The sequence below is a fragment of the Alligator mississippiensis genome, chromosome 5, assembly GCF_030867095.1.
Source record: "Alligator mississippiensis isolate rAllMis1 chromosome 5, rAllMis1, whole genome shotgun sequence".
NCBI lineage: Eukaryota > Metazoa > Chordata > Crocodylia > Alligatoridae > Alligator > Alligator mississippiensis.
Window position 1 is genome coordinate 7,890,520 of NC_081828.1, and position 22,035 is coordinate 7,912,554.

Sequence of the window (22,035 nt, forward strand, 5' to 3'; positions counted from 1 at the left end):
GCAGTAACTTGTCCTTTGAGATGTGCTGCCAGTATATATTTCACTTGTGGGTACTTGTGCATCCCCTAGGAGTAGAGATCAGAACTCTGTGCTCTTCCCACTCCGGGCACAAAGGGGGCTGGGTGATTCAGTCACCTCTCTTTACCTTCACTAACGAAAATACCCAGCTCTACATGCACTCTGATACAGTATGATGGTGGATTATAAAGGGAGCACATCCGCAAAAAACACCTGTTACTTTTTCTTTGAGTAACTATTTGCATATATTTCTAGTTCTGGAGACTCTCAAGCAGTGATTTAAGTACTGGCTTTCTAAAGATAGCATTTGCTTGGGAAACTCTATGTATAATAGGAATCTTATATACTGAGGACTAGTGGCAGCCCTACACATTTCCAAACTTGAAATATTTACTGAGGTCGCTTGCAGTCAAGAAGAGGGAGTTTTTACTTGTATTAGTTGCATACCAGTCACCTTGTTTATAGAGGATAGGAATGCCATATTAAATATGATAATCTCTGAATAAAAAGTACTGCACCCTTTATGCTTTTGACATGGGCTTCAACAACGTGTGAAGATGATCTAAAGATTGAGTTTTGTGCACATAAAAAGACAGTGTTCTAGCCACCTAAAGTACTGGGCTCTGTAGCACTTTATCATATGGGCTTTGGGAAGATGAACTGGTAAATGTAAATGTATTGTTTCACGAGTACAGAATTCTACCCGTCTAGAAGAAAACTGGGTTGAAGCATGAATAACACCAGTTCTGTGAAAAACTGCATAGGCTAGTCCCAATCTTTCTCTCACTCTTTTTGTCAAAGTAATAGAAAGCAGAAATGAGTTTTTCATAACAAGGAATGTCATGGAACATGTGGCCATAGGTTTGAATAGTTTCATCAAACAAATGAAGACTAGATTTCGCACTCATGAAAGAGAAAACGTAAATAGGTGGAAATACTTGCTTTAATCCCAGTTAGGAATTTAAAAAACCACTGGGTACACAAAAAAAATCTAAATTTTCCAGAAAGAGGTGATGGTATGCAGATATAACTGTGGAGTGCTCCTTAGCTCAATTTACCATTGCCAATATTTATTTAAAGGTATGTTGGGAACAGTGGACAGGAACAAAGTAGTTGTACTACTACTACTAAAGAGTAGTTGTATTAAAGGGTAGTAGCAGTACTACAAAGAGTAGTTACAAGTCCTGCTGTGGAGTTTATTAGTTTCATGCACCCTAATAGGGGTACACGTGTAGACACGGAGACCTTTATTGCACAGTTAATTAGGCAACTACACAGCCAATGTCTTGGAGTCGTGTCCAGTTTTGAGCCTCACACTTCAAGAAGGGCATGGACAGTTTGGGAAGAGTCCAGCACAGTGCAACACAACTAATTAGGGGTCTAGGAAGCAAGTCTTAAGAGAAAAGGCTGAAAGAACTGGGGTTATTTAGCTTGGAGAAGAGAAGACTTTGGGGAAGGGGGTGGGGATTTGATAACAGTCTTCAAATACTAAGGGTGCTTACAGAGAGAATGGAAGTAGGTTTTTCACTGTGATCATAGAGGACAGGACTTGGAGTAATGGCTTCAAATTTCACCAGTGGAAATTTAGGTTGGAGATTAGGAGGAACTTTCTGACTCTGAGGATGGTCAAGCCTTGGAAGAGACTCAAGAGAGACACTGTGGATCCTTGGAAGTTTTCAAGAGCAGGCCGGACAGACACTTAGCCAGGATGGTCTAGTCAGGGATGACCTTGCCTTGAGCAGGAACTGGACTAGAACTTGTGAGGTCCCTTCCAGCCCTACTTTCCTCTGATTCTAAGTGATATAAATAGAGATTTTCATTGGAAGAGTAGCTGTTAAATACGTTTTTCTTCTTAGGAGAAAGTCTTTTATATTTTTTGTGGACATCTTGTGAGATAAAGGTACAGGATCCCAAGGTCAGATATCTTGGTTTAACTTGACACACTTCTGGTACCATTCCAAGTACGAATTTAGTAAGGCTAAGTAGTCAGTCCAAAAACAGGGATTTTGGGAAATCTCATATTGTCAAATTTCTTGGTAGTATAAAAATTGGTAACAATAGTGTTGGTACTGCTGATTGTCTTCCTTTTTTTTCAGAACCAAATGAATACGTACAGGAGAGAAAAGGCTGCATTGAAGGGCCAGGTGCCAACATTGAAACCATTTCTTAGAGACGGTACTGTGGCTTGAGTAATAATCTTAGATATTTAATTGCCTGAGGGCAATACATTTCCTACTTTTCCTGGCTTTCTTACTTGAGTGCTTCAGCAGACAGCTCTTTGTGCCTTTATGTGTTGATTTTTGAGATTTACTCTGCTCGAGTTGACTATGAGGTACAGACTTATCCCTGCTCTTGTGAGTAGGTCTATCAAAAGTACCTCTGTCAGAGGATGTCTTGAAATGAGTAGCTTTTCCCCCATTTAAGGCTCATAGAGGGAGCCTTAGACCACATAAAAGATGGATTCCTTTCATAGATCATTTCTTCTGAGGGATGGGTTGTTCACTTGGAAAACCTACAATCCCAGGCAGCATCTTCTGTTGCATGCAAACATACTGGAACTACGGAGAGTACGTTGGACATGCAGAGCATCCTCCTGGCTGTAAAAGGCCATTCAGTGCAGTGCCTGACCAAGTACTTTACGAACAGAGTATTTATTTCTGAGACGCCCTTCTCCTGGACAGAACAAACAGGATAAATGTACATTATTTATAGGCACACCTGCTGAAATCATGGGGATTTGTGTGAGGTGCAAGTATCTCCAGAGTTACAGAGTATCTCAGCTAATAAGAAATTCAGTAATAGTTATGAGTCATTTTAAATATTCTAGTACATGAAAAAAAGATCACGCCACAGAGGTATTAGGAGCTCCGGCCCTTGCTAGAAGTGCTGAGAAGATACTGTAAAGAGGGTCCTTGGATGGACTGTCCCAAAAGTCTCTGCCTTGGGTGCACTGGCTACATATACACCAACGGGGCATGCGTATGTGCGCAGTTACTTAACAGAGATAGTCAGTAATGGGATTCACAAGCATTTAATTGACTTTATGGAAAAACAATCTGAAAGGATTTTTATACAAGTTCAAAGGATTAAGGTGCTCAGATACCACAGTGATGAGCACAATATAAAAATATGATGACAGATAGGTAAAGAGATAGAATCAATAACATACACAGGACTGCTTTGGCAATTCAGTATGATGTATTTACTTATCCAATTACCAAAACAGCAGGAGATCATTAAAGCTTTCTAGTTACCAGACACAGCATTTGAACATCTTACAGTTACCAAGGCTCTTTACAGGTATTTTGATGTTATATTTTCTTCCCCTGACAAAAACAAATGTACAGAATTAATATTCTGTGGGGAGGAAAAAAATAAAAAGCATCTCAGGGACGACCAGTGCTAGAGTCAAGTTTCCCAGATTCCTCAAAGCATCCCTCTGTGGTCAGACAACATGCTTACTGCCTGAAATAAATATTTCATTGAATTGCGACACACCTAGAAAAAAGGGGCTTTCCTGTTAACAGTGGAATTATTCTTTCTTGCTGGTCCATCACCCTATTAGGCTCACCAAATGAGGCTGAATCTACTGGGATATATGGGGGGGGGGGTGTTTATAACCCACACCTTCCCTGCCCCACCACTCCCCCAAATTAGCTGGTGGAAATTGGAGCGTTCATTACTTGTGAGGAAATATGGTGCGAGCAGGTTCTGTCAGTGGTGCTCAAAAGACTCGCTGGCTGAATCCCGAGAGTGAGGTTGAAAATTTGGTGGTGCAGTATCCAAAACCTTCCTGCATAGCCAGTATCATTCTAACACTCACTCACAGGACTCCTGATGTCCACGAAAACGAATTTACATTTCAGCAACTTGAATTCTCGAGGTATCTGTCCAGTTTTGCTGTTGACTTCAACAGGCCCAGAACAGATCACCCGCTCTCTTTGCAGATTCTACTCAAAGAAGCATCATGTCATGTTTTGTGAGCAACAGAATCATTGGAAAGAGTAAAACCATCAGGATGGCACATACATCAAGTGCAGAGTTGAATGTTCTGATCATAATTTTAAGTGGTCCTATGCATTTACATTTGGGATCCATCAGTTTGGTAGGGCTTAAACACCCAAGATGCTGGACAAACCAAAATACTATGCTCTTAGCAAAAGCACTCAATGCTGGTTAGTTTGGGGAAGTTCACATGCAACCAGAGTTCAATTCCAAACCCAAAGCACTTCTCATTGTTTGATCTCATGCAAGTTTCCGAGTGGTTCCTAATACTACCATCGACAGTGACTTTTACAACTGAAAGCAAGAAAGGAACTGATAACCGTTAGCAGCTGAAGCCTCATGTAACTCCTGTTTGGAAAGTCTTGATCAGCGGTTGACAAATGTGTGCCCTATCAGTTCAGCTGCTTTGAATAAATCTCTTGCTTGCAAGGCATGACATACGAACTCTGATGTCATCTGCAGAGGCAATTTTATATTGGAGAAAATAACCAATTTTAAGTTCTTTTTAAAAACACTATTTTATGCAGTAAAAATATGAAAGATTAAAACCAACTGGAAATGTTACATAGGTCACACTACAATTTTTCTATTCATGATTAAAAGTGCCATTAATCATGGAAAAACTGTAGAAGTATCTTAAAACTTAAGCATGTTTATCCCTCTGAATTTGTCCTTTTGCAATGAGGAGAGGATTTATTTCCTAAGGCTCAAAATGAAGGCAACATTTTAGGTCTAATTTAATGACTTGTTTTGGCTCTAGCACAACAGGCTCTGAAACACCTGTTGAGTGGTTACAGATTTAGCCAATGAAGGACAGAAGTGAAAAAAAAAGTTTGTAGGTTCATTTACAAAAGTAACTTAAAAAAGTCAGCAGGATGATGAATTTAAAATATCTATTTGAAATTCAGATCACACGCCCTTTGGACAACTTCAGAATAGTTCAACTGTTGGGCCCACACCTAATCTGCTGGGTTTCTTGGTCTCCACTGTTTCTTTGTGAGGGCTTTGCCTTGCAACAGCACAGTGTGGTCTCCAGCGATAATAGCAGGCACACTGTAATTCAGTAGCGCACTGAAGCTATTATCCTGTGAAATGAGCAGAGACGCAGTTAGCCAGTTTAGTGTGAAGTCAGGCAGAGTTGCACCCTGTACACTAACTCAATCAGATGCATAAGCATAAACGTATGCATCTTTGGTTTAGTTCATGTACAAGGTGCGACTCTACCTTGCTTTGCCAGATCCATCCTGTGGGCCATATCGTTGACATCCCTGCTTTAACTTCAGAGCCTGACTCTGAAGGAACTCAGGCATTAATACTCATGTGTGGCCCTGGAAGGGAATGCAAGGTGGAGGGTGTTCCTCCCTTTTTCACTTGATATACTTCTGCAGCCATTAGGAGTAGTCTGCCCCTATACCTCCTGGGATCTTGATCAGCACCTAATTGCACTGGGTGCACTGTGTAATTTGGTTAGATGAAATTTAGTGTAGCTCCCCTTCAGGATGGAGAGATTTTTTTTCCTCCTGTTTATTTAAACTGCTGTTGAAATTGGCTAATTAAAAGGATTTAAAAATCTTAATACTCTAAACAGAGCAAACTGGTTCTGAATTATTAAGCAACATTTTAGATGCATTTGAATAACCTTAAGTGACTTAACCACCACCTGATCCTAAGCTATGGCTCAGATAAATAAATGTGAAATACTGTAGAAGTCTTAGCTTACTAAGGCCTCCAGATACTGTAAATAAAGAGCTTAAGTCTCCAGTATGTCTTAAAAAGAAGTATTCTCAAATAAATAGTTTCCCTTGCTGTACACTTAAAAAGGAAATGGAAAGACGACAAAAAAAAAAAAAAAAAAGCCTGTGGGCTGTATTTTGATCTTGGGGGAAACTTGTGAGCACAGAATGAACCAATGCCTAATGTCCCTCCATGGCAATGGGGGTACTACTCTGCTGGAAGGACCATCTTTCAAATGAGAAGAACAACCAAGATCCTGATCACTTTGGGTAGTCACTAAAGGTTCCACAAAACTTTTGCAAGCACAAGGTATTAATCCTGATCTCCTGGCCAAACTCCAACGTGGGTAATTTAACTCTGTGCACTTAACCCCCCGCCCACTGCAGTTTCGATCAGATATGGCATCTTTAGCTTTCTGTCCCTGAAGTATTGCGAAAGGCCAGCCCTGTAAAAGGGACTGGAACCTCTGCAGACTTCTCCACCGGAGGGAGAAGGATTTGTCAGCAGGTGTCAGCACACACAACTGCAGATGGTTGTGGCTGGCAAACCGGCAAATATAACGGCAAGTACCTGGGATGGCTTTCAAGGACAAAGAGGATTCACAGAAGGCCAAAAAATGAATATGTACAGGAAGGAATGGCTGAATTATCGTGTTCCTGCCTCTGGGGCCAACTTTGCCTGCTACCGTGCTGTTATATAGCTACTAAGCCAGAGGTGGCTGTAATTCAGTGGTGGATGGGGGGGTGGAAAAAAAGGAACCATAAAAATGGGCAGGGTGTTATGCCTCTATGCACCATTTTGCAACACTTACAAAAAAACATTATTCTCCTTTAAAATGGCATGTGTATGTATTTATACACAAAGCAGTTGTTCATGTATCTCAAAACATTTTATTGGACTACATGCATTGCATTTACGGCATAGAATCAGCAAGCTAAGCCTTTACCAACAGCACAGACATTTCAACACAAAACACCAATGTGGCGGGGGGGGGAAAATGTCCTCAAAAGTTTTGAGGCAAAAATACAAACTGGGCCAGATTCAGTACCGTGAAATACACCTTGGAGTTTGGTACCTGGTTTGTCATGGGTGCCTAGAAGGAAAGAGGTGGTTAATACCCACTCTCAGTGTTAGCAGAAGGACAGCATAGACAGTGAGTAAGTCCCAATAACAAGTCACTGCATGTACTGCAATGCTTTGGAATGTCACTGCTGCTTTTAAAACTACAAGTGGTGTCTAGAAAAGGTTAATCTGTGTATTTACTCATGTGTAGAAGTTTGTATTTACAGTAGGGTTATGATACCGACTTTAAGTTAGCCAAGGATATCTGTGTAAGCAATTGGAATACAGAACTAAGAACTAATGAATTCTTATTTACTGAGGAAGTAAAAATATTTCAACAACACTTTGTTGGGGCATCAGGATTAATGGCTTTAAAAAAAGGGTATTCTGGAGAGAGAGTCAAAATTTTTGTAAGAATATTTTTCTGTTGGAATATGAGAATTTCATTTTAAATCAAAGCATTGTGTTTTGACTTTTGTATTATAATAATATGCCTACATACATATGCATATATATTATAATACAAAAGTCAAAATGGTAAAGTTGAACCTTACTGAAAGTCTACCTTATTGAAACAGCAGCTGAATAAAGAAGTTTTGATACCTCCAAAACCAAATTTTCAGGAAAACGTCAATTTTTCATTCAATTTGAGATTAAAGGAAACTTCAAATCATCAGAATTTTCCATAGAAGGAAATGCTGAGTTCTCACCAGTTCCGGTATTTTGCATCCAAACTGCCCATTTCAAACAGTGCACTGTATTCTAATTAGGGCACAGTATCTGCTTTAGACATCTTATTTAAAACTAAAGGCCCAAACTGGCAAGGTGTTACACGTATCTGTTTGTATTCTGAACATCCCCAACCCCAGTGATTTTAACACGGAGTCTGGGATACTCCTCATCTGACATCACGATCTTGACACCTTGCAGTCTTCTTAATAAGACTATGCATTATGGCTGTAGTTACAATCCTCCTGAAACCTACACTGTAATGACTTCTTTTGTAATCCCATCATTGTGGAACTGGACCCTTCAAACTGTTCCAAACCTGGGTAAATAGGAGATGTAATTCAAACCTAGGTTCACTCTATGCAGTTAGCAAACCCAGGAGGATTACATATTTTTTCAGTTTTTGCTAGTGAGCACAACAGCACATGTATTCATAAATACCCTCTGGCCCATCCCTGTGAATCATTTCTTATCGTGTTATTGTTAGGTCACAATAGATGAGAAGGATCACTGGGCCACTGGAATTTCTCACTTGGAGTGGATTCTGGAGACAGAGATGTGCAGCTTTATGTCTTTGCCACAGCATTTTCCTTTCCCTCACCTTGACAATTGCTCTTGTAGTTTCACAAAATATTACGCACCTCACATTTACTCTAGCTCAGTTATTCACAAGCATTTTGAACTGAGAGACCACTGTCAACCTTCACCATTTCCCATGGATGACTATGCACACTTATCAATTTTCCCTTAAAGACACTATAAAAGTGCCTGGGACCCCACTGCAAACTGTGCACTGCTTTCCACAGCCTTTTTTTGATGCAGCTTGGGTATCATGGATTTAACTTACTGGTTTCTTTTCGCAACCTTGTAACAAAGCAGCTACAAAATCTGCAAGGGACTAAGATGTAGAGGAAATGATTCTGCATGTAGTTCTGTATTCACAAACTACCATCCCAGCCAGCAGGGTTTTCTTTTAAAAACAGGCAAAACAAATGTGAAAAGTTGCATAAAGCTGTTTTTTTTATTTTACATTTTGTTAAAACTGCAATAAAGGGTAGCTAGCAGGTGGGAGCCAGCAGGGACTAGCTGTGCACAGCCTATCAATGCAGCAACAATATTGCCTGGAGTGCAAAGGTTTTGTTTCCGTACTGTTACAAGTAAGCTGGAGGACGTGTAACATGGAAGACAGTTTTGGACTGCTTTTCTTTACTTTGGTTCCGCTGAAAATGAGATTACATGGCTATATGGAGTAAAGTTAATTAGCGATTAATGGGATTCCTCAAACTCCACTTCACTCTCGCTACAGTCTGGCCTCAGCAGTACTATGAAACTTTCATTTTTGTTATTTAAATAGTAGAAAGATGAATGCAAGACTTGGAGCGACTCTCTCTCTACCTTGGACAGCAAATTCCCAAAGTGAAATAGGATTCCTAAAGGGGATTAGGACAATATACAAATTAACTTAAATATTTTTATGATTAAATTACATTAAAAAGGTAATTAATAACTAACAACATTATTTGTGTGACAGTCATTAAAGATTTGAAGGCTAACCTCCCAGAAGTAACCTGGTTAATCATAAAACTATGAAATTAAGTTTAAACAATAGAAAATGAATTCACTCCTAGAAAAGAAGACTGATATACACTTAATCTGTAAACTAAGTAGAAAACTGCACGTATGTCACAATTATCTCAAGTCTGATCACACACTTCTTTGCTACCATGTGTCTGAAGTCTATGATTTATGGATACTATGTCAGAGAGAATTTAATACATTTTCTCTCTCAAATAAAATGAAAATGAGATGTTGTGGCTTAGCACAGTATATTGCCATAATTATTTACATTTATGAAATCTTTACAGATGCATCTTATACTGTTCCATTTAAGAGAAAGTAACAGTCCTCAAATTTAGGGTACAAATATAGTCCAACCACACAGCACCACATTCATCATCTTTAACACAGTGGTGGGAAAAAGATAGAGCTGTTGTCCAAATGAATTAATCAGTTGATACTGGCCAGTTAACCAACTGTATCCTGACAAATTCACCCCCTTGCAACTCTGTTTTAAGTGACAAGGAGACTGTTCAGCGAAACCAAATGGAAACAGACTTGATTAGGAGAGGACAGGGATGCTCAACCTCTGGCCTGTGAGCCAAATGCAGTCCACAGAGCCACAAGTATACCATGGATCGGGAAATTTGGCAGCCAGGAAGTGATGGCAATAAATACGGCCACCCTCCCCCATTGCTAAATTCCCAAATCCCTGAGCCCTGCACAGTATGTTGGGGCCAGGTCAGGCCTCTCCCATCAGGCTGGATGGGGACAGGCCATGCCCCCTTCCCCACAATGGGCTGGGCCCTGTGGGGCCAGGTCAAGCCCTCATTCCCCCTGCTGCAGGGCTGGGTCAAGACATCATCCCCGATGGGGTCGAGCGATGCCCCCACGGGGATGAACCACACCCACCCTCCCCTCTCAGGGGGCCAGTTTGGAGCTGGGACGCCCCCTGCCCCACTCCATGGGGCCCTGCCATGACTGGCCTGTGCCACATCAGGACCACCAGCTGGATCCAGCCCCCGGACAGCCTGGGCACCGGCCATTTGACCTGCCAGCCAAAAAGGTTGAGTACCACTAGTATAGGACTGAAATCAGCACCTTCACAAAAAGGAAAAGATTATAATAAAGTCCAAGACACATTTCTTACAAGCTCTCTCCCTACTTTCCAGCAGGGGTCACAGAACATAGGGGTCACAGGTTACTTAATTTTGAGGCCCCAACTAAGTGCCTGAAGACATGTTGCTACCACTAACTTACCGTGCCAGGCAGCTATCTACGTGCTACCTCTCGGATCAGAAGCAGCGTGGCTGCCAGTTTAGCTCTGCCTGCCCCCCCGCTCATATAGAAAAAGCTGCTGTTGGGGAAAAGGGCTGGAAGGCTCAAAACATTTCTTTCTTTTGGGACCTCCCTGAAAACCATGCAAGACAGTTCTCTTCAGTGATCCTTAGAAGATGTTGATCACAAATTCTGACCTTCTGAGAGAGATTTACCAGATCTCACCAGAATAGATGGTGCCCACCAGCCCATAAATTAACTCCTTTCCCTATGTAACCTATTTAAGCTTTGTTGGCATGAAACTCGTTAAAAATTCAACAGTATTTTGGTTCTTTTGACCCGTCCTCAGAAGCTTCTGGGAAATTTGGTCAAAGTCTTAGCATAAATATACAGTTACAATATAGCATCATGTAAAATATATAAAGTTACACATTTCACTAAATTTCATCAACATGCTTACAACTAAAATAGTCCTTTCCAATAGGTGCAGCCAATATGGCACATGTAAGAACAAAGGCCGTGAAAGGACAATCCAGTCGTCATCCCAAAATACCACACCCCGTTTTGGAATGACTTCTCCATGAACAATCAAGTTTTGCAAGAAAGAGAAAGTCTAACAAGTTTCTAGTGGCTACTTCTTTGAAGGACAAAATGGCAATTTGGGCAGTAGATGTCTTGAGGGATTGGTAAAGAGACCTGGAAGCTTATATAGCATACCTTTCATTTTGCACATGTTGATATTACCTGAAACCTTTACCATCTGGAAGATACTCAGCAGTCCTTGTAGAATAAATTGGGGGCCTTGGTGTAGTTCATAATGGACAGGTGTCTAAACCACAAAGCTCTCTATCACAACCTGTAATCAGAACCCTTGTTGGCAGCCTCCATAGATGTGCTAAGAACCAGTGAAAATTTAATAAACGTCTAGTAATAAGGAAAGGGCTGGGAACCAGTGTTAGGGGCAGAGAAGGGATGTGTACACATACCGCCTGAATAATTTGTTTCTTAACGTTCCTTCTTCTCAGTTTTGAGGATTGGCTGCATGATATTCTTGGGTGCATCCCTTTGTGGAACTGCCATTAGGCTGATACAATTTGTACTGTGGTTAATTTTCAGACTTTTCTACATGTTGGCAAATACAGGATCCAAAGGAATTTCTCTCCCTGCCACTGAATCTGTTCCTTCTCTCTAACAATTTTAAAGGTCAAGAAAATAAGAGTGCAGCTGTGTCACTCTCAAAATCTCTGAACTGCCTTCTGACAGGATCCTCCATCAGAAATGTCTTCCTTTCTAAATGCTACAAGGCAGTCTGTCAGATAGCTAGTCTTGCTGAAAGTTATGTCACAAGTCATCATAAATCAGGCCAAGTCTTAAGATGATAAGCTTGTTAAAAACAAATATTTCTTCAACTTTCGGGGCAGGTGCTGTAATTTAATAGGACTTTAATAAACTAGATACTAATCCTGAAGCAACAGATGGCTGTTACAAAATAGCACTGTAAACATGCTGGCTAATTCTTCTTAGTGAACTTCCTCCAGAGGTAGCAGCGAGGGAGGAAATGGTGAACTGTCCCAGCGACTGGGCTGCCATGGTGAAAAAGGGACGTGCAGCTGACTGCCGAGTCCCCTGAAGATTCCCTAACACATGCAATCCCCAGGTGACACAGACCTAAACCTGCTCATTTGCAGGGCACGGGGGTGTATGACCAGTCATCTCTGCCTGGTACGGCTTGCACTGCTATCTTTGTGGTCTTCCCCACCTTCTGGGTCTGCGCTAAACACAGAGAGATTAGGTCTGTGAGAAGTTATTTCTGAAGTAATATCAATGACACTACAAATGCAAACGAAGATGTGATGAAGCAGGCAATAAAGGAGGGATTTCTTCACAGAAATCTGGTTTAGTCAAAGTACTTATGGCAGGTTTAAACACTGATGGTTCAAATTCAAGTTTGCTGGTTTAACGGTAAGTTAGTGGTGCTGATTACATGTCACTCGAAGTGGATGCCTCTAAATCACTATAGGTATTATAGGTAGGATTTACAAATGATTATTTATTAGGTTCTGTGAATTACTTCATAGGCAGATTAACAGTTTATCAGAGTGGGCTAAAATAGCTGATAATTTATTACTAGTTTAACATGGAGCCCTTTCTAATCATCTAATCAATCAAAACAAAACAACCACTTACAGGAAGATCAGAAGCACCAATCTTAATTTCTAGGAAAGAAGATGAAATCCTTCTTGCTGTAAGAGTTTTTGGAATATTATGGGTGTCACTTTTTTTTAAACACAGGGAAGAAAAGATTTTGGGTCAGACTGGTTTGGGATGCCTATGCACAGTCCTCAATGAATGTGACCTGCACTGGGTTTTTGTTTTCAGGTTTTTTTAATCTTCCACTGACGGTTTGGATTTCTGGATGCAACTTTTACAAAACACGCCAACGTGTCAGGTTCTGACGTTCCTAACATCCCAGAGCTGGTCAACGTGGTAAGACACCAAGCCAAAGCTTCCTCTGCTGTAACATACTTGCCATCTTAAGGCATACAACATTTTAGTAGTGTTTATTCATAAAAGGGACATTTACTTACGTCTCTCCTAGGAAAGGTACCCAGCAGCTTGTACTCCTCCCAAGGGTATCCCTTGGAAGCTACAAAATCAAAGACAACCTGCAGCTTACTGCTGGCCAGGAAACGGCGCTCAAAGAATTCTCCGCTGGGCGTTCGTATACGCAGCTTACTGACCGACTCGGTGCTCTCTTCCTTTGGTTCTGGAGGCAAAGACTGCTCTAGAGAGAGCCTGATGGCCTAGGGAAAGAAAAAGAACTATTGAGCTTCAATTTTAAATATTCAGTGAGAGGAACAGCAGGTCAGGGCTTTTTCCATTTTTTATTCTAGAACTCCAAGAGGTGTCGTAGTACTCTAGAGCACTAGCAGCGCTTTATGTCTCAGTGACAAAACCACTTTATTCATTCCTTAATAACAGCCCACCAGACAACTAATTAAAATAAATCCCTCCTTTATAACACATATTATTAAATCTATAGTTTACTGCATGATAGGGATAGGTAACTTGATTGGCAGAAGGCTTAGAAAATTTTGATTGAGGCAATAATTGTCAAGTGGCCAATTTCTTTCTTAAGGGGTATAAATTAAAGCCATTAAAAGTATTTACAAAGATAAATGCACTTACTATTAAACTGCACTCCTCCTTGGCAAAATAACTGACCACTTAGAAAATGGAAACCCCTCTTCCACAGCCATTCAGAAGGAAAAAAGACAACTACAAAACCAAAATGCTATGATGGGGCCATTTCTTCATTCTCATATATGGAAGAGACCAAGGTATGTACAGCAAAAAAGGCAAGTAAGCGGGAAGAGGCACATTCACAAGATGATTAGCAGAGAAACAGGCAATGCAACAAGGAGGGGGAAATGGGAAGAGAGAGAGAGAGAGAGAGAGAGAGAGAGAAAGAGAGAGGACCAGAGGAGAAACAGAGGAGGAAAGGAAGGATGCTATCCACACAGAGACAGTTTAATGGCTAAGCACACAGTTTTGCTATAACTACAGGAAGTCAGCCTATACATAATGGCTAAGCCAAGGGGCAGAGAGAGAAGTCTATGTAACCAAAAAAATATAAACATGTCTTTTAAAATGTAGGTATTTCAATTGTCGTCTTAATTTTCAGGAGTGCTAAATACTCTCAGCACCTGTTGATATCAGCAGGGTTCTAGGCTACTTCGTAGCTGAGAAAACCAGGTCAAATTTATTTATCAGCTTAACCAGGGATTTAGGGATCTAACTTTAGGCACCTACTGGTGAAAACGAACAGCTACCGCGGAGATGGCATGGGGAAAACAAAGGCACAAAGATAGACATCACGTTCCCACTGATTTTCATGGGGAGTTAGACACTCTTTGCCATTTAGGTCTTGAAAATCATCCCAAAATCATTTAACAGGAGCAGCTCATGGGACAATCATATGAGAGATGGAACTGGGCAGAGAAAGTTACAAGAGCATTTAAACAATTTGCTTCTTATGCACAAACATCTGAGCAAATTATATCTCAGTATAAATTATTATATGTAGAGCTCTGTTCAGGCTTTGCAATCCCAGGCGCTGCGTCTTTATGAATCCAAAAGCTTTCTAACATCCTCATGGTTCGAGTTCATTTTTGTCTACTATAGGATTATATCTGAAATAGGTTTTATTTTCATCTTCTCTCTCTCCCCTTTCTCAACCACCTGCTTACTATCTTTCTGTTTTGACATTTCCCCACACAGTATAACAACAGATGCTACATTATTTACTGAACCCGATCAATTATATTACAGAAAAAATAAACAACAGTAGCTCATTAGAGCTCTTTTCTTTGTGCAAAGAATACCTAGCTCCCCAAAGTAACTAGTCTCCAAGGCTTCAACATAAAATGACAATTTACAATGGATATTCCACACCAGTGAACCAGCTTAGAAAACAATTATGAGATGGATCATGTTAACAACTCTTAGATCTCTATAAGCAATGTGAATTTTGATGTTAAAAAGGATGTTCAAGATGTGAATAGATCAATAGCCAGATTTCAAATATATGGATTGAACATAAAACCCCTTCTGTAAGCAAACACTGTTGCAGAACAATAGAAGTAATCTTTATACTTGAACATAGGGAGCATTAGTAAATAGCATTGTTAAAATTCCCTTTGTTTTGCTAAGCAAATAGATCTTTTTATTTTCGTTATTGCAGTTTGTATTAAAACAAGGAAGCCAGTTATAGTTAGAAACGTGGACCGGTTTTGCAGCTTTTCAGTAAGAAAACAGTTTCCAAAGGCTATTCTATTAGAAAAGGCAGGATAGTAGGTACAATACAGCGGAAGAGAATTACTGTTTCTATGCATGCAGGATTACTTGATGAAAGACAGAAGGAAGATGCACACTAATTACATAAATTAGAAGATAAGCAATCCAATTGCTGAAGTCTTATTGCTGCCACAATCCTGATTCATATGAGTTTGTTAGTAACTTTATCGAATTGCAGCCTATTAATTATTCACAACAGAATTCTTACACCCCTATTTTCTGCAATGCTCCTCGGCTTTCCCCTCTAATCACCTCTTAACTGGATTCCTGACCTGTGAAAGCAACAGGAGTTAAGAGCAGATCAAATGCTGCAGCATGGCGCAGAGAAAGGAGTGCATCTCTTCCAAGACACTAAATACTATAGTTCAGACTGAATAAACTATTCATGATGCAACACTGTTTAAAAGGTTCTGGAAGCTCTTACATGCTCAGGTTCTTGGATGCAATTACCTTGGTCAGAAAGATGTATGCAAGGTGAATTGTTTACACAATTTGCTTATCAAGTTTATCTTAGAGAATAAAATATTACGTTGGTAGCTAACTTTTTGGCAGCTGTATAATGCAATTTTTCATACATCAGAAAAGTACACAAGACTGAAATGTCAAATATACATTTAAGTCACTTGAGGGGGAAAAATGAAAGGATATGATTTACACAGGAATTTACCAGTTCCACAGACTTTAATCAAGAGGAAAATTAAATGAAAATATAATGCCAGATTTCAAATCTCTTTATAAGAGTCAGATCAAGTAAATTACGTTAATGATCAAAAAGAGACAGGTAAGAGCTGTTATATAAATGTATAGCATTATTAAACACGCTCCAAAAATATATGTACAGTGGATTAGGGGTGTGCAAAGCAGGCCCTATTCGATTCGGATTCAGATTCGGCCCAAATCATGGACAATGATTCGATTTGTTGATTCGGATCACTGTCCCCGATTCGATTTGTCTGAATCCAAATCTAAAGGTTCGATGCTGATTCTGTAGACACAGCTTTAAATGTCTTTTCTACATACCTCGAGGTACCAGTGCGGCTCATGAATGCTGCGATGCTGGGGCAGATGGAGGCGTCCCACAGAAATGCGGGGGGGGGGGAAACACGACACGACCCCCGCACATGCTTGGCGGCAAATCCAGAAGTGGACCAGAAGTACTTCCAGTTCATTTCCGGGTCCACAGGGGAACACACTGGGGACCCCCCTCCGTGCTCCTGTAGGACACTCCATGAGTCCCACCATCTCAGCATTCACAAGCCGCCTGCTACCTAGAGGTATGTAGAAAAAATATTTAAAGCTGTCTATGTCTAAATCACCAAATCCATTCGGAGGGTTCCGATTCGGAGAAATTAAATGGCGCTCTGATTCAATTCGGATTCAGAGATTTGGCTACCAAATCGGGCCGAATCTCCGCCAAATTGAATCAGGGACCGAAGCTTCTCACAGTCCTATTGCGAATATATCCTTGTTTATTATTAGTAAACAAGGTGCTAATGATGGGTGAAATCCTAAGCCCACCAAAGCCAAAAGCAAAACTCCCAATGACTTAAAAAAGGCTAGGGATGCACTCCAGAACTTGGTATGGTCATAGCACTTTTAATTTGAAAATCTTACTTGAGGATCTCAAACATTATCTAGGTTTGCAAATGGCTCTGTGAAGAAGGTAATGGATAACAAATGGACTACTTCACAAGCCACTGACATACAGTGGTGCAAGGTAGCTGTTTAATGCATAGAGCAATGCTTATTTCTCCAGCATTCTTTATGGACTGCTAGCTTGATGCATAGATGTCTAGGGGTTGGATATGGGGGAAGAAGGTAAATGTGCTGTTTCTCCTCTTATCACCAAGTTGGACTTTACTTGGAAATGAAGGAGGAAGACAGAAGTGGCCCTGTGCATAATCTTCACGCTTGTTGCATGAGGCTACCTTGGCAAGAAGGAATGTATGGCAGAACTTCATGCTAAACCAGGGGTGGGCAATTATTTTGGGCAGAGGACCGCTTACTGAGTTTTGGCAAGCCATCGAGGGCTGCATGACAGGCAGCCCAGGGCAGATAAATATTACTTTTCTAAATTTTTTAGGGGCCCTGCAGGCTGGATAGAATGGCCTGGCGGGCCACATCTGGCCCCCAGGCCGCATTTTGCCCACCCCTGTGCTAAACTGTCTGGGAGGAGGGACTGCTTGTGAAATAGCCTACAATCCGCACAGGCTGTTTGCTTCGGAGAATGCCAAACAGGACACTTACAGGATAGCTGTATTGCAATGATCAAACTCCTGCGGGACTGAGTGGCTGAAATTGAGGATCTTTTGGGAAACGACAACACCATGGTAGCATATATTCAGCACCTTAATTTCCACCCCACACTTCCAGAGGTGTCTCCAAACAAGCCCCTCGAAAGCTCAATGGCAATCTGCAGCTGCCCCCAAATCTGAGTCCAGCTCTTTCAGTCTGCCAAAAGCTTAAAGATTGAAAAGGTAGGGAACAATTTTCCCTAATTTCCCTAATTTCCACAAGATGTGGTTTAGATCTCCACTCGAGGGTTCACCTGCATGATCGCTCGGTTCTGACAAGGTAGCATTCTGCTCCCATGAGACACTGCATCTTGGCAAGGGACCTGTTTTGTACCATGCTCAGGCAGTGTCTCTTACAGGGATGGTTTGCCCGGCATGGTGGCTGGTGGGGTTTTCAAGGGATTAGCTATTGACTCACTAAGGGCTTCCCTGGTACAGATTTGTAAATACCCTTGTGGTTGTGGTTTAAAACATGTATGTTATTAGTAATTTATTTTTGCAACGATACTAAGAATGCAATTTTTAAATGGTCAAATACAATGATAAAGAATCCTATTTTAAAGGAATAGTGAGTCTAAATAGACTCATTAGATTTTGGGCTTGAGACATTAAATGGGAAAGTGTTTCCACTCAGACTCCAAGTTAACAACTAGAAGTCGAAAACCTATGAAAACTCTAATGAGTTCAAAGAAAATTGAGACTTGATCAACAGATCAATTTTGGGGCTTCTAAATTAAAAAGAAAACATCACTTGGAAGACAAACCAGCTATGCAACTTGTTTGCTCATGATTTTTCCTACTCTCCATTATGCTTGACCAGAAAAAGAATTAAATAAATCCAAAAACTGAAAACCATCTGTGATGCTATGTTCAAAAAACAGAATCTCCAGAGACAAGGTTTCAGGATTTGGCTATAGGATTCTGTAATTTAGGGATCTATAAATATTAAAATCAATCTCAGATTTCCACTTAAAGTATGTATATTTCCATACAAAGCAATAAAAACATAGGTGAAATAAAAGTGAAGTTTTTAAAGCGTCTGGTCAGTAGGGCTGAGAGATTTGTCACAATGATTTTTCTCTAAGAATTGCTGATTAAACATTTTTTGCCTTGCAGTTGCCCACAGTTAGCCTTTGAGACACATAAATCCAACCACTAGACAGCTCTTGGTTTTGGGGGCTAGCTGAACTGTATGAAGGTAGGTTCTTGATAATAACTGTATGAAATAATGCCATTTGGTCTACAACTGATAAAGCCAAGACCATCATAAGACTCCTCCTGGGTGTACACACTGAACTGGCCCCTGTCAGACAGCTGGTATAATATCTTGGTCTAATTCAACAGTTGTGGTAGAGCTGATGAAGCTAAATTAGAGGCTCAGAAATTCTTGCATTCTCATCTGAGATCTAATGCTCACACCCTCTGTGGCATTACTTAACCTATCGGCCTCAATAGTCCCCAGGTAACAAATGTGAATATTAATACTTACCTCCAGGAGGGTTGTGATGATTAACTAGCACAACTATAAAAGTGCTAATATTGACCAGCACACCACAAATTCCACTTTACTAAACAAATGACCTCACAATCACTTTGTGACAAAGGAAAACATTGTATCCATTTTACAAATGCAAGAACCAAGGCAAGATGCTTTTTACCAGCTCAAAGTAATTGGAAGAGCAGTAGATTGTACAAGAAAGACTGGTTTGTAGAAAAGACACAGAATTGACCAATGGAATAAAATGACTGAATCATACTAAATTTTCTAAAATCTACAAGAAATTGGAGAGTGTCCTGTGCATTTAATGCTCACACAAAAAATGCAGTCAACTTGGAACAAAGGTTGCAGATTGCTTATCCCACCCCCAGCCCAAATCCCCAAAGTTGCCTCAGTGGGCTGACTGTCCCACCTCGCGTTCTTCTTCCTGTTCTTTTCGAATCTGTTCCAAACGAAACTGTTCTGCTATTTCTCTCTCCTGAGCTTCCCTCTATAAAAAGAAAGAAACAATAATCACGATTATATTCAAGTTATAGCTAAGCCTGTTTGGAGACTTATTGTATTCTCTCACATAAAACATCCCCATAAATAACACACGTGCCTTGTTTTTGGAAGGCTGAATGTAGAATAAAAAGATTTTTCCAGAGTCACAGCCAACTGTGTAACAGAGCCCTCCAGGAAACGTAGCGTATCCAGGAAATGTGGCATCTCAGGACTTCCTGGTGCCAGCAGTCTCACCCAGACCATCTCCTGAGATGCCACACTTCTTGGTCACTCTTGTGTTCCCAGATGGACTTACTCTATGCTGTGTCACATGAGATCAGGCCCCTGGGGTGAGCAGTGGCAGCACAGTGGTTAATGAAGTCATTGTTTGCCCTGCCAGCTCTCTACTGACACATCCCCCCAGCGTGGCTCTGTCCATGGGAATTTGGCAGTGGGGCCCCTCCCTCCCGAAGCCCCATGGACCAAGTGAAAAAGTGCCAGACCCAGCTCATGAGCAAGATATGATTGACACTGGGTGCGTCTACATGAGCGGCACACCGCACAGTTGTTACTGAGCAGTCATTTAGTACTTGCTTGTGCATAAGCAGGAAAAAGCTGGGAGCAGGAAAAAGCCAGGCAGGGGCTGCTGCACCCTGCCAGGCAGACCCCGGCTGTAGTCCCAGGTGAGGGGCGGGGGCTTAAAGCCCTCTCTTGCCCTCCTGCCTAGCCCAGGGTCTGGCCACCCCACTTCCCCACTCCAGTGGTGAGTGGGGGAAGAGCCTGGCAGGGGCTGCTCCACTCCCAGCAGGCACACCCGGCTGCAGTCTGGAGCCAGGTTTGCCAAGCCCACCTCCACCCCCTTCTCAGCCAGCTGGAGCAGTGATAATGCTCTGGCTCTGGAGCAGAGGAGTGGGGCCAACCCTGCTCTATGGAGCAGCCAGCGCAGGCCAGCCAAGGGCTGGGAAACATGCTGGGATGCTGGGGGACTGACAGTTAACTTGAACCAGGGAGGGGTCTGAGACAGAAGTTCCATAAACCGGTTTGACCTAAATCAATTAAGTCTGATACTACATCTAACCAGGTTTATCTTAAACCAGTTTCGGCCATTTTGAAAGCGGTTTACGTGCACTGAACTTCTGTTATGTTACAAGTTTACAGCAGTTACTGATCACTTAAACCAGATTGTGTATAACTTCTGTCCCTAGCCCACGTGGCTTTCTGTACAGGAAGAGATATATTCCATTGTGCAGGACAGTACTCTAGTGACATGCAGAGATGAAGCTGTGTGGTCCTCTGGATCAGGGTGAATTCAATCCATTTTGAGGAAACATGTTCAGTCACTCATGAAACTACTCAGTGCATTTTGGGGATTTGCTTCATTAGGCACACACCTTGGCTCTATCAGCTTCAAGTGAAATGCGGTAAGCTTCATCCTGTTCTCTCTTCACATTCTCCCTAGCTTCACGTTCATCCTAAAAGAAGAAAAATTAATTAGCAAGCCAACATAATTATTTTACATTTACTGGCACTCTTTATACTATACATCTTATTAATATTTGGTTGCATTACTCAATCAATCTCTGCTTGCACCACTGGCATAAACATGTGTAAATGGCACAGATAAGGCTGTATTTAAACTGCTTTATTATAGATAAAGATAGATACATTATAGGTTCTGGAAAAGTTATCCTCAGAAAAAATAATTTATTCCAGAGCACGAGTTTTCTATTCAGTATCCACTTAAGTTCACAAGACATTGGCTAGTCCTACCATTTTAGCCTACAGAGAAAGGCCCATTCCCAATTCCTTACTCAGGCAAAAGTCCCATAACTTTCAACTGAATCTAACCCAGGTGCTTTACTATTAAATATATGTTGACATAATGAAAATGCCTGACTCCTCATTGGGCTGGACACAACCATATAAATATAGCAAAGAGACAATTGCTCCCCTTCAGGGCTTTCAATGTAAAGGGAAAGGATGGATAGATGACAAACAAGCAATGAACCTGATGGAAACTCATATTTCATATTTTCATTAATGATCCCGGCACAGCAAATAAAGACATTTACTGATGACGCTGGGACACATTGTCAGTTCAGAGGAAGATTGAAAGAGCTGGAGGGCCTAAGGGACTAGAATAACGCAAGGGATGCAATTTAACAGTATAAAAGCATAAAATCATGAATTTATACATTAATAAACTGGAAGCTTATCAGCTTAAAATGACAGAGGATGAGAGAGACCTTGGTGCTTTAGTCGATTACAGAATTCTTATGAGCCAACAGTATGATGCAGCCGTAGAAAAGACAAAAGTGGTCCTGTATGCATCAGATGAGCTGTTTCTTTTAGAGATAGGGAAGTATTCATTCCATTGCACAAGGCCTCATCCAGAAGTCGTAAGACCTCATCCAGAATGCTGAGTATAGTTCTTATCATCCACGTGCAAGGAAGATAAATTAAAGTCAGAACAGCCGCAGGACAGAGCTAGTAGGACAATGAGGGAAATGGAGAAACCAC

General features: G+C 41.1%; 1 protein-coding gene across 2 annotated transcripts in view; it reads right to left on the reverse strand.

The window, feature by feature from the left end:
• FAF1 (Fas associated factor 1) overlaps nt 1-22,035 on the reverse strand; it is a 289,347-nt gene that overhangs the window by 11,190 nt on the left and 256,122 nt on the right. For both annotated transcript variants that reach the window (XM_059727821.1, XM_059727822.1), the window contains 3 exons: nt 20,907-20,987; nt 19,445-19,522; nt 12,972-13,187 (listed from right to left, as the gene is read on the reverse strand). In XM_059727821.1, the coding sequence (XP_059583804.1) occupies nt 12,972-13,187; nt 19,445-19,522; nt 20,907-20,987 (375 nt within the window). The remainder of the gene's footprint in view (nt 1-12,971; nt 13,188-19,444; nt 19,523-20,906; nt 20,988-22,035) is intronic.